Raw genomic sequence first — 13,052 nt, 5'->3', positions numbered from 1 at the left:
AACAGTCTCTCTGGTTCTTCCCTGCCCCGCAGAGTCGCAAACTCTCAGGACTAAGTGTGGCTTCTGCTCCACATCCTCTGCCCCATCCCAGAATCCCAGGAACCGGTACCTTCCCTACCCGCTACCAGGCAGTACCCAAGACCACCGTGTCCAGGGGTTGGAGCACTTCAGGGGAACCGGCTCCCGCTGCTGGCCGGAGGGTGGCAGGTCCCTGGCTGCAAACGCCAGCCATGGCCTCAGTCCCCTCCGCGGAGAGCTGGACCGACGGGACGACCGGAGTGGGGACCCACGCAGAGAACCTGAGCGCTGCGTTGGGAGTCACTGAGTGGCTTGCGCTCCAGGCTGGCAACTTCTCCTCAGCTCTGGGGCTGCCGATGGCATCCCAGGCACCTTCCCAGGCCCGGGCCAATCTCACGAACCAGTTCGTGCAGCCGTCCTGGCGGATCGCACTGTGGTCACTGGCCTATGGCTTGGTAGTGGCTGTGGCAGTCTTTGGGAACCTCATCGTTATCTGGATCATCCTGGCCCACAAGCGCATGAGGACTGTCACCAACTATTTCCTGGTAAACCTGGCTTTCTCCGACGCCTCCATGGCAGCCTTCAACACCTTGGTCAATTTCATCTATGCTCTTCACAGCGAGTGGTACTTTGGCGCCAACTACTGCCGCTTCCAGAACTTCTTTCCCATCACAGCGGTGTTTGCCAGCATCTACTCTATGACAGCCATTGCAGTGGACAGGTGAGGAGAGGGAGGCAGGAGAGCTGGGGGAGGCGGGCCAGGGCGAGGAGAGCAAAATGGGGCAAGCAGTCGGTATGGCTAAAAAGAAACGACGACCCAAGTGGGTCTGCTCCCACCGTTACCTCTCCAGCCCCATCTCTCTGGAATAGGGCATGTAGAGGGACAGCAGGAGACAAATGACTACTGTGAAGATGTCTCATTCCAAATAGGCAATCAACTAGAATGAATTGCTTAGAATGTGTATCCCATGGAAAATTAATTGTTGTGCCTTCTTTTTTTTTTTTTTTTTTTTTTCCTTTCTTTTCTGTTGGTCAGCCACTATGCTAGAAAAAAAAAAAAAAAAAAAAAAAAAAAAAAAGCACACTACAATGAGTCTCCCATGCCCCTGCCACCATGTTTCTCTGGAATCCTGGTCTTACTCATTCTCTGATCTCTATACCTGGCCCAAAGCCAGCACTCTCCTAACCTCTCTTCCAGGTCTAACAGAGGTAGCAAGCTTTTGGCTAAAACGTCTTGTTTTTTTCTATGATGTTCCTGGTTACATTTAACGTCTAGTAACCCAAGGGAGATCCGTGTGCCTGGAAGGGCATAACGAATTTTCAGAACACATAAAACATTACATCCAAAGAATAAGTGGTTACAAAATAAGATGCATTACTTTATAGCTCTTTGCGAGAGAGAGAGAGAGAGAGAGAGAGAGAGAGAGAGAGAGAGAGAGAGAGAGAGAGAGGTTCTTCATCTAAGGTGAAAATTCTGAAAGCTTATTAAACCTCAAGTATTTGTTACTATATTTAAGTTTTTACAAATTCCTCATGCATTAGCTTTCTCTTATAGAACATTAGGAAGTGCACAGTCTTGTGGAAACATGGATGAACCCTTCTCTGTTAGTGGTTACACTTAAATCCGACTTTACAATGAAGATGAACAGCTCACAGCCAGATGATACTGCATTGGCTTAGTGATTGACACTTGCCTAGGCTTAATGTCTGTTTTAGCAGTCTCAAGACTGCTTTCTTACATTAACAAGCTCATTATTAAACAAAAGGACTAAATGAATGCTAGTTATTACAACACTCAGCTATCATAATGAGAAAAATATTTGATTTCTTGAAATATGAACAAAGAGGTTTTAATAGTGTAAAGCTGCAGACCATTTCTTACGTCATGCCACACAATACTAAACTGAAGGAGGGATGGATGGATGTGTCTAACTAGGATAAACTAATGCACAAAAGCACTTTTTAAAGGTCTTCAGTCCTGTATCATCCCCCTCCCCTCCATCTCTGATCTTCCACACATTTCTGCTGGAGACAAAAGTGAGTGCAAACAGTGACCTCAGTTTGGAAAAGTGAATCCCCTTAAGCTTTCTTCACAGAGGCAGAAGTGAATGTTTCTTTAGGTTTACCTGCTGTTCTTGGTTTCTTCTTAGACGAATTTCTCATGTTTGAGTTTTGAATGCTGTGATGGGGGAAGAGGTGGTGGCATTTAATGCCACAGAATTAGTACAATCTTCTTCAAGTGCTAGCAAGGCAACACATAATTTGATGGAAATTCTAGTGTGTGTAAAATTGGTTTCTGAGAAGGAAGGACTTTATATTTCCAGTTTTATTTAATCAACATTTCTTGGATGGCTTTGGCATTATCTCTACTGATGATGCAAAGCTATTTCATTATATTGAATGGTTTTAAATAATATGACTTTATATTTATTCTTTTTCGCTTATTTTATAAGAAACATCGTAAAACTGACTCTAAACAAAACACAGCATACAGCTTGTTATGAAATTGCAGAATGCTTACTTCATGCACTGTGACTCTCTTTTGTTTAAATTTTTATTTAAAAGAGTACACTTATTTGAGCAGATAAATTTGCCTTAAAAATATAGATGTGGAAAAAACCCTATTTGAGATAATTTTTAGATCAAAGAGTACAACAGATTAAAATTCTCTTTTGCCACTCCACGGACCCTTTCAGCAATGATATCTTATCAAACACAGACTGGGAGAGCTGACCCTGTGGTGTTTGCAACCCTGTCATAAGATAAACTTTGCAAAATTAGTCTTTTTGAGGGGGCAAGAGCATCATGAGTTCTCAGGTTACAGTTACATGGACACACTGTAGCACTTAGCCGCCATCATTGCTAACTACACATTCTTTTCACAGAATGCATAGTTGCTTGAATAGTGAATGCTTTATTAAATTAACCATAAAATTAAATAATCTGCCATCGGTTCTCGTTAATAAAAGAACATGCCACCAGGTGGGTCCCACCAGTAGCCCTCAGGCTTTGTGCACCCCAGGATAGCTGTGTCTGTGGCTCAATGCTTTTGTGAATGACAGCATCGTAAGGTAATGTGAAAGGGGGGAGTGCCCTGATATAACTGAAACACTGGTTGTTTCATGGTAAATGTTCTCTATCCTAATATAACATAAACTGGCTTATAGGACCCCATTCTGAATGGAAAGCACACTCATTTCAATCTGCTTCTTTACCTAAATTAAAAGCTCCCCCGAGTGTGGAAGGAGAACAAGTTTGACATAGGCATCTGCACTTCCATCAGCTGTGCGAATGTTTGCAAGCCTCCTGTGACACCTAGAAGACTCAGGGCTTGAGAAGGGTTATTCCCTTAATGAGCAATTGACAGAAACAGTCACACATTTATTCAATAAAAAGCATTGTGTCTTTTTGAAACCCATTCTGTGCTAGTAGAATTGATTGCTTTATGTTTCCACTCTGTAAATAAGTCCACCAAAGACTAGAATGTGAGATCACAGGTTTTAGCTTTCTACTGAAGTGTGGTGCTTACTACATTATTAAAAATTCCTGACAGCCTGGTTGCTGCCTAGAAAATCACTTCCCTATCATCATTGCCATCTTGATACCCAGGCCCCAAATGCAAGGTAGAATTGCTGGCCACTACCTAGTTGTATTTCTCTACCATTCTCTCCGAATTTGTCTTTCTGAAATAAAATATTTGTCTGTAACACATTTTTAAGATGCCAAACCTTTCCAAGATCATGCTGAGAAGAAAAGACTTAAACTACTTCAGTCTGACCAGAACTGGTGCATCTCCAAGCCTTGAAGTTATGATGCCTAGTAGTTAGCTGTGAAACCCGTAGTATTGGTTTGACTGAGGCTGCCTTTAGGACTGCTAGAATCTAGCACTTATTTATACCACACATGTTGCATGAAAACATGTAACAAGTTCTTTGTTACCTGAGTTTCAGTTGAGAGTGTAGATGGTAGACAATTACTAAGAGAAGAGTTAATACACTAAAATGTGTCTTCTGTTCAGTAGTTGCATACAGTATTTGATTTAGGGAGATATAGGAAATAAATGTTTCCTTCCATTTTCTATGCCTGTATTTTGAGATGAAATTAGACATTCTGGCAAGTTTTTTTTTTAATCTAGTAAAGGATTATCACCGGGTACACAACCAAGTTTGAGCTGAATATTCAAATAACTTTCTAAAATTCGATTTGCTTTTTCTTCCTGATAAATCTTGGGAAGATAATTTCATATGTTTTATGTAACTGTCCAAAAACAAAGTCACAACAAATGATAACTTACTTTCTTTAGATTTAGACACATACTGAAATTCATAATTATTGAAAGAATTGCTAGATGAACCAAGAAATAGTGTTTATCCAAACAAGTGAAAAATGAACTTACTTGCTCTCTTCATGAAGTATTTGGGGGTGTTTCTAAGATTAAACTGAACAAATAGAAACCTACAATATAGGAAATAGTGAAGAGTTGATCTTAAAGCTGACTCTAAAACTATGATAAATGTCACATTATTGCTAAAAATAAAATAGGTATAATGATTTTGTAAATGTTTCTAGAAATCCTTTTACCTATTGGAGTTGAGATCCCTGAGCCAATTTTGCTCTATTCTTGGGGATAACCAACTTTTTATACAGTTACAGTTCTTTATCTTTATTCCAGTTATACATGTCACATTACGTAGTCCATAAGATGAATTTGCTGATGCCAACATAAGATCAATCACTTGATATCATTGAATTATTAACAAAATAATAATAATGCTATGTTTGGGGAAATATTACTTTCAGGAAATACCATAAACTTTTGGCTCTCTTGTAGTTCTTTTTTAAAAGCTTAAAAATCCATTTCTATCTAAAAATTATTTAGCTATAATATCTATATCTATAATGGTAAAAGTTCTGTTACAAAGCTATTTTATCTTTTTTCCATTCTTTTCATTTAAATTAGAAACAATCTTATTTTATATATCAATCCCAGTTCCCTCTCCCTCCCATCCTCCCATGCCCCCTACTAGCTTCCCATCCCATCCCTCTTCTGTTCCCTAGGGAGGGTAAGGCCTTCCAAGGGGGATCATCAAAGTCTGTTATATCATTTGGGGAAGGGCCTAGGCTCTTCCCAGTGTGTCTAGGCTGAGAGAGTATCCTTCTGTGAGGAATGGGCTCCCAAAGTCCATTTGTATACTGGAGATAAATGCTGATCCACTACCAGAGGCTCCATAGACTTCCCAGACCTCCTAACTGACACCCACATTCAGGGGTGTCTGGGTCAGTCCCAGCTGTCTGTCTGGGGTCCATGAGCTCTCCCTTGTTCAGGTCATATGTTTCTGTGGGTTTCACCAGCTTTGTTTGACCCTTTTGCTCATCACTTCCCCCTCTTGGCAACTGGATTTCAGAAGTACAGCTCAGTGTTTAGCTGTGGGTGTCTACTTCTGCTTCCATCAGCTACTGGATGAAGACTCCAGGATGGCATTTAAGGTAGTCATTAATCTCATTATAGGGGAAGGACATTAAAGATAGCCTCTCCACTATTGCTTAGATTATTAGCTGGAGTCATCCTTGTAGACATTGCCCTAGTGCCAGATTTCTCTTTAAACTTATAATGGCTCCCTTTATTAAGCTATCTCTTCTCTTGCTCTCTTCTATTCTTTCTCAAATTCAATTGCTTTATTTATTTTATTTTTAAGTGTATTGTGCATGTGTGTGCACATGTGTGTGACACATACATATACAGACATGTATGTGTCCACAGAGGCCAGAGGCACTGAATCTCTTGGTTCTGGGAATTGAACTCAGTAGCCACCTGCTGCTAAGCCATCTCATGAGCGCTGTCAGGGCCAGTTCTTATTAAATTAATCATGAGTACATACATAATGAAAGCAATAAGTGCATATTTACTCATTAGATTAATATGTAAGGTCAGCACAACTAAGTTACAAACAGTGGTGTGTTATATAATGGGAAAACTCCAGCTGATGCCAAGAATACACCAACAGTAAGTAGGATAAGCCCCCAAATAACCTGTAGTAAATAGGTACCACTGAGGCATTGGTCAAATTGTTGCCTTCTAATAGGCATGGCTTTACAAACCAAACCCTTAATATATAGCCCATTATACCAATATAACCTGAGAAAAGAAAAGAGAGAAATAGAACATTTACAAAAGAAGAAATAAAACTATCAAGCATCAAATGTATCCATTGTTTATATTCAAGATTTCCATTTCCTTACCAACTATTTTCTCATTAGGCCACTCAAACCTGATTTCTTTCCCTATTTCTAGTCAAAGAACCATCTGATCAATTCCAGCAAGCATATCCGTTCTCTGATCATTGAGCAGGATTCATTTAGGGACTTCTGCCTGCAGGCCTCTCCAGTCTCTGGCTTATCTGGCCTGTCCATCCTCCCTGGCTGCATTTCTGAAACTCCACTTGCATGTAACAATTGCATTTTAGGCTCAATTCCAAATACTGAATCCATTTTTCTTCTTCCTTTATTTTCTTGTTTGTCCTCAAGTTACCTAATCTAGACAGGGTCTTATATTTATCACTTAGAAACAATGTGGAATTTCATTTTGTTTGTTTTATATTGAAAACTATTTTCTTCAGATTATAAGTGGCAAACAGATACCATGAAAATGTATATAGGCAAATTAAAATTAGTTTAAAAAGGAGAGTGGAGAATACTGGGTGTTTACACACACATGCCTACATATCTGCATATTTTTATTTCTTCCATCCCTGTAACACAAGGCATGACTGGGATAATGTAGCATGGCTATTGGGATAAAGGATCTTGATCACTTAGGAAAATTTATTGTCAAATATTCTATGTCACTCAGCCTCATTCTAAGGCTTTTTTTTTTTAATTTTTCTAAGTCTGTAAGCTTATGGATTGCCATACAGAAAGGGAAATAAACTAGTAGCATGGCTTAAATTGACTGTACACACTATATGCCATGTCTTCTGAAGAAACTCAGATACTTACTTTTGAGGAATGCATTGAATGGTTAAAAAAGACAGTATCTTTGAACAAAATTGTCATGAATAGAAAAATATGTTCTCTACAAATTTTAACTAGCATTTATCTGACTGGATAAAGGACCAGCACTAAGAAAAACACAGTGAAAAAAACTTCTCAAGGTATTTGCCCTATGTCTGAACAGTTTTATGTGATCTCATCTGACCCAAGGGTAAAGTGCAAGAAAGACAAAACACTGTTTACTCTGGTAATATTTGTCTTGCCTTCAGTTTGAACATAGCAGGAAAAAAATATCAAAGCTTTCATGCATGGACAAAGCTTTCCAGACCCTGTTCACTCCAGTCCCTGTCTGTCATCCGGATGCATCCACTTTCACACTGTGCAGTTGGACTTACCTTTGGGCTACCAGCTAACAAATAACACCATGGAGACTTATTATTAATTATGAAAGCTTGGCCTTAGCTTACGCTCCCCAACTAGTTATTATAAATTAACCTGTTAATGTTATCTACATTCTGCCACATGACTCAGTTGCCTCTCCTGTGTATAGTATGTCTGACTTCTTTAGTGTCTTGCTGGTGTCTCTCATGCCCCTAAATTCACCCCAAGTTCCCCTCTTTGCCCAAAAGTGCGGCCCGTTTTCTCCTGCCTAGCGTTTGGCCAGTCAGCTCTTTATTAAACCAACCACAGTGGCACCTCTTTACACAATGTAAACAAATATTGTATTATGTATATTTGTGAATTTTTTCATTTAATTACTATAAAAAATATCACACTGTTGTATCATCTTTAAATAAATCTGCTGTTTCATTGGATATGCAATACAATTTTGGCATTATAATATATATAGGAATGTTTCTTACTAAATTTTGCTTTAATTTTTATTTGTATAGATAATGAGTATATCTGATGTAAAACTTACAAAACACTTGATTCACAGACTTAAAATCCCATTCCCAAACATTCTTTATGTTCAGGCTATATGTGTTCAATTGAATAACTTACATTGTGTCTGAAGGTCTGAAGACATCCTTATATCCCACATATTACCTTTCTTCCAGTCCTTTGCCCCATTTCAATAAATAATACAAGGAGTCACCCAATTCTGAAATAGCTCACATCAATTATATTTTCCTCCATTCCCCTGGTATAAGTCACCCCCATGTCTTTTTGTTCATTCCACTAGACTAGCGGGTCTCTCACGTGATAGCCCAGAATGATTCTTTGAAAATAGATGAGAAGTTGTGTTTCTTGTACTGTGACTCGGGTCCTGCAGTGATCCTCACTGATAGTGGAAAGGATAAGATGTTCTCAGTCTGTGATTGAAAATACCTACTCTGTTTCACACTTTCAGATTTTCCTTCATATTCAACAAAACCTTTGATCATAGTTTTCCTGTTTGAAATTCTCTTCCAATTCTCATCAAATGTGTACTTCCTCCAGGTGGCATTGCAAATGTCACCCCCACCAAAAAATAAAAAATAAAATAAAATAACTTCTCAAACTTTATAATTTAAATTTCATTCATAAGCTATTTAGTCAATTTTCTCTAACAGCCTTGTAGGTATAATGAAAGCAGGTTCAGCTATGAGCATGATAAGAGCTTAAACATAGAAAAACAGCAGCTTTGACCTCAACAAGGAGGAGCTCATGGACCCCAGACTGACAGCTGGGAATGCAGCATGGGACTGAACCAGACCCCATGAATGTGAGTGTCAGTTAGGACTGGGAAGTCTATGGGGCCTCTGGTAGTGTATCAATATTTATCCCTAGTGTACAAATGGTCTTTGGGAGCCCATTCCACATAAAAGAATACTCTCTCATCCTAGACACATGGGGGAGGGCCTAGGCCCTCCTCCAAATGATATAACAGACTTTGAAGATCCTGTATGGAAGGCCTCACCCTCCCTGGGGAGCAGAAAGGGGTGGGATAAGAGGTCAGTGGGGGGGGGGGGAGAGGAGGGAAAGGGAACTGGGATTGACATGTAAAACATGATGGTTTCTAATTTAAATAAAAAATCATAAAAAGAAAACCAGCAGCTTTAAGAATAATTAAATCAGTGAAGACTAGAACTGAGTTTCACTTTTTAACTATAAAACTAACAGAAAGCCACGAAGGTTGGCTTATACCTACAATCTCAGCACTTGAAAAGTTGAAATATGATTGTTGTGATGAGTTCCAGGACTGCCTGAGCTGTATTATGAGAGCCTGGCCAAACCCCCCCCCCAAAAAAAAAAGATCAAAAACTGACTAATATACAGCAAAGATAGCATTCTTATACCTATTTCAGTGATATTACCTTTATTCTGATTGCTGTTAACTGTTCAACCATCTCTTCAGCCCCCAAGAATAACAATGGACTTCAATAAAAATCCACATTAGAAAATTTTTCTAAGCCAAAATCTCAATAATGCAGCTCTCATGAAAAATCACTACAAAGGAAAATAAATACTGGGTCATCTAGAAGTGAAAATCATTGTAGAAATAAAAACTTCTAAGTTGAAATTTAGTTCAAGTTTTCTGTCTTAGGCCCAAGAATATAAATGCAACAAAATCATCAAGAATATCCAAATTTCTTATACTAATTTAATTTTGTGTTCCTCGATAGCATTCCCTTTAAACCTCTTCATCAACGTAATTAGTATTTACTAGTGTAGTGTATGTAAGCTATGTGTGTGGATGAAAGGACACCTTTTCAGGATTCAGTGTTCCTCTACCACCCTGTGAGACTTAGAGAACAAACACATCATGGCGTTTGGTGGTAGGCTATCTCAAGCTATCTCACCACATACACCAACTTCATAATAAAGCAGAATGCATTCATCTTCTACTGCAACAACTCTAAATCATATATCGTAACATGAAAGCCAAATAAAGTAATGAAGAAACTCTTTTAAACAATTGAAATGTAAATGGTGTAGTCAAGGGCTTTAAATTCCACTGAGTCCCTACAAATCAAGAGAGCAGATACAAATAACAGAAGCTTTACAAGAACAGATAGTTTATCTGTGCTATCTGCCCTATTGCATACTGAAACAGTACACTCTTATCTACAACCTCTTGCTCTTACACTTTTTTCATCCATTGTCCCATTTACGGATAAACAACTTACCAACTTTTAATATTTACATGTTCACCAGTTGATGATCTCTGTGATGATTTTCACCTGGTTGGAATAAAGTGGAAATCTCAAAGTAATTTTAATTTGCATTTCCCTGATGGCTAAATATACTGAACATTTTTAAAAAAAAAATTTTTTAAAAATGTTTCTCAGCCATCTGAATTTCATCTTTTGAGAACTCTGTTTAGATTTATGTCCTGTTCTGTTGCTGTTGTTTGCTTGCTTGCTTGCTTGCTTGTGTTTTAAATGTTGTCAGGTTGTTTCCATGACATTTAGTCTTCTAGTTTTGTACAGTCAAGGTACTGACCATGTGCCATATTTGTTGGCAATAAAGATATGTTTCCAGTATGAGGCTGTTTCCTCGCTTGAATGATGGTTTTCTCTGCTGTAGAGAAGCAGTTTGGTTTCAAATAGTCCCATTTGTCAATTTTTTTCCAATGCTTGGTGTCTTAGGGTTTCCATTGCTATGAAGAGACACCATGACCACAGCAATTCTTACAAAGGAAAATATTTAATTGGGGTGGCTTGTTTATAGTTTCAGAGGTTTAGTCCATTATCATTCTGGTGGATCATGGTGGCACATAGGCAGACATGGTGCTGGAGAAGTAGCTGAAAGTCCTACATCTTGCAGGCAATAGGAAATGGTCTGAGACTCTGGATAGTATCTTGAGCACATACGAGACTACAAAGGCTGCCTTCACAGTGACACACTTCTTGCAACAAAACCACACCTACTCCAACAAGGCTATATCTCCTAATAGTGCTGCTCCTATTAAGAGCTATTTTCTTTCAGACCATCACACCTGGGCTACCAGGGTTCTAAGCAGAAATCCCATTCTTATTCCTACAAGATAAAATACATCCACTACTTTCTTCTCTATCAAGTTAAGGGTATCAGTTCTTATGTTAAGGTCCTTGATCTGAGTTTGTATAGATGATAGATATGAAAGTACTTCATTCTTCTACATGTACCTATCCAATTTGACCAGTATCTCTTTTCCCAATTGTGTAGTATTGGCTTCTTTGTCAAAATTGGGTCTTCATAGGTTCTATGTCAAAATCATCTGTTTTATGTCAGTACCATGCTGTTTCTATTACTATAGCTCTGTGGTATAACTCAGAATCAGGGATGGTGATATCTTTGGGAATTCTTTGATTTTCAGAGAAGTTTTGGATATCTTTTTTGTTTTCTTCCCAATTAGCTTTAAGAACATTATCTCAATTTCTGTGAAAAACAATTGTTTTTAGAATTTTAATGGGGATTGCACTGAATTTGTAAATTGGTTTTGGTAGGATAACTAGTTTCATATATATATATATAATTTAAATTCGAAACAAGCTTGTTTTACATATCAATCCCAGTTTCTGCACCTTCCTGCCCCCCCCCCCTGCTTCCTCCCTACCAACCTCCATCCCATCCCCTTTCTGCTCCCCAGGGAGGGTGAGGCCTTCCATGGGGAGACTTCAAAGTCTGTCATATCATTTGAGGCAGAGAGCAGGCCCTCCCCCATGTGTCTAGGCTGAGGGAGTGTCCTTCTATGTGGAATGGGCTCCCAAAATCGATAGGATAATGTAAGGAGTACAGGTTTTTTCCTCCTGCCGCCACTCTTGTCCCGCTGCCGCGCCAGCCCCAAATAATACACAGAGACTCTGTATTTGATATTATGCTGTTGGCTAGGTGCTAATTTCTTATCGGCTAGCTCTGTCTTAATTATTACCCATTTCTATGTATTTCCACGTGGTCTTACCGAGAGTGGAGGAATGGCGGTTCCGTTCTCTCCAGGCTCTCCATCCTGACTCCTCCTTACTTCTCCCTATTTCCTCCTTGTCTCCTAGTCCCGCCTATCTTCCTTTCCTATTGGCCAACAGTGCTTTATTCATTAATCAGTATGAGAAACATATATACATAATGGCATCTCCCATCAGGATAACTATTTTCATAATTTTAATCTTACTAATCCACAAACACTAAAAGGTTTTTCAATCTTCTGGTAAATTGTTCAATACCTTTATTTAGTGTTTTAAGATTTTTATTATAAAAGTCTTTTACTCCCTTAGGATTATTCCAAGATATTATTGAGACTACTGTGAAAGGGATTGTTTCTCTGATTTATTACTTGATATGTTTGTCATTTGTATATAGGGAGGCTACTGATCTTTGAGTGTTAATTTTATGCCCTGGTACTTTGTTGAAAGTGTTTGTCAGCTGTGGGAGTTTTCTGGTGGAGCCTTTGGGACATTTATATTGAGATTATATACTCTGAAAATAGGATAATTTGTCTTCTTTTCCTTATTTTCCCTTTCATCCCCTTCACTTACCTTAATCCCCCAGGTGTGACATCAAGGACTACATTAATTAAGAGTGGACATCCCACACTATTTTCTGATTTTCTGAGTTTTTCTTCATCAGCATGATGCTATCTATGGGCCTGTTATATGTTTCCTTTATTATGCTGAGTTATTCCCACATATCCATAGATTCTCCATGACTTTTTTGATGAAGATTGGGTTTTAGACAGAAGTGCAACTTCCAACCTAGTATAAAGGTTCTGTAGGCTTAGACGATCCTCTCTTCCAATCATCAGAAGTCTGTGCATATCTCCCTGGAATCTCTAGGATGTCCTGTGATTCTGGGTCAGACTCTACACTCTGTTGTTTCCAGGCACTTGGTAAATTAGATGACTGATAAGTAGGCAGAAAAGCTGATCTGAGAGACCTATCTGGATTTCTGGTCTGAATCTACTCTGAGCCTGTATGGAGATTGAGAGTGACTGAAAGGACTTTTATTTACGTTTTTTTGGGGGGGGTGTTAATTGTAATTTTTTTAATACTTTTCTTATTTAATTTATTATTTTACATGTTGATCCCAGTTCCCTCTCCCTCCCTCCCTTTTACCCTCTCTGCCCTCTCACATGCACCCTG

The 13,052-nt window shown here is 38.8% G+C and overlaps 1 protein-coding gene across 1 annotated transcript in view; it reads left to right on the top strand.

Annotated features, from left to right (window-relative positions):
• Positions 1-230: 230 nt before the first annotated feature.
• The window catches only part of Tacr3 (tachykinin receptor 3), a 78,964-nt gene continuing 66,142 nt past the window's right edge, over positions 231-13,052 (top strand). The window contains exon 1 of the mRNA XM_051185459.1: positions 231-739. Within this exon, the coding sequence (XP_051041416.1) occupies positions 231-739 (509 nt within the window). The remainder of the gene's footprint in view (positions 740-13,052) is intronic.

This window comes from Phodopus roborovskii, unplaced genomic scaffold (assembly GCF_943737965.1).
Source record: "Phodopus roborovskii unplaced genomic scaffold, PHOROB, whole genome shotgun sequence".
NCBI classification, from domain to species: Eukaryota; Metazoa; Chordata; class Mammalia; order Rodentia; family Cricetidae; genus Phodopus; species Phodopus roborovskii.
This window is presented reverse-complemented; position numbering and strand designations above follow the sequence as displayed.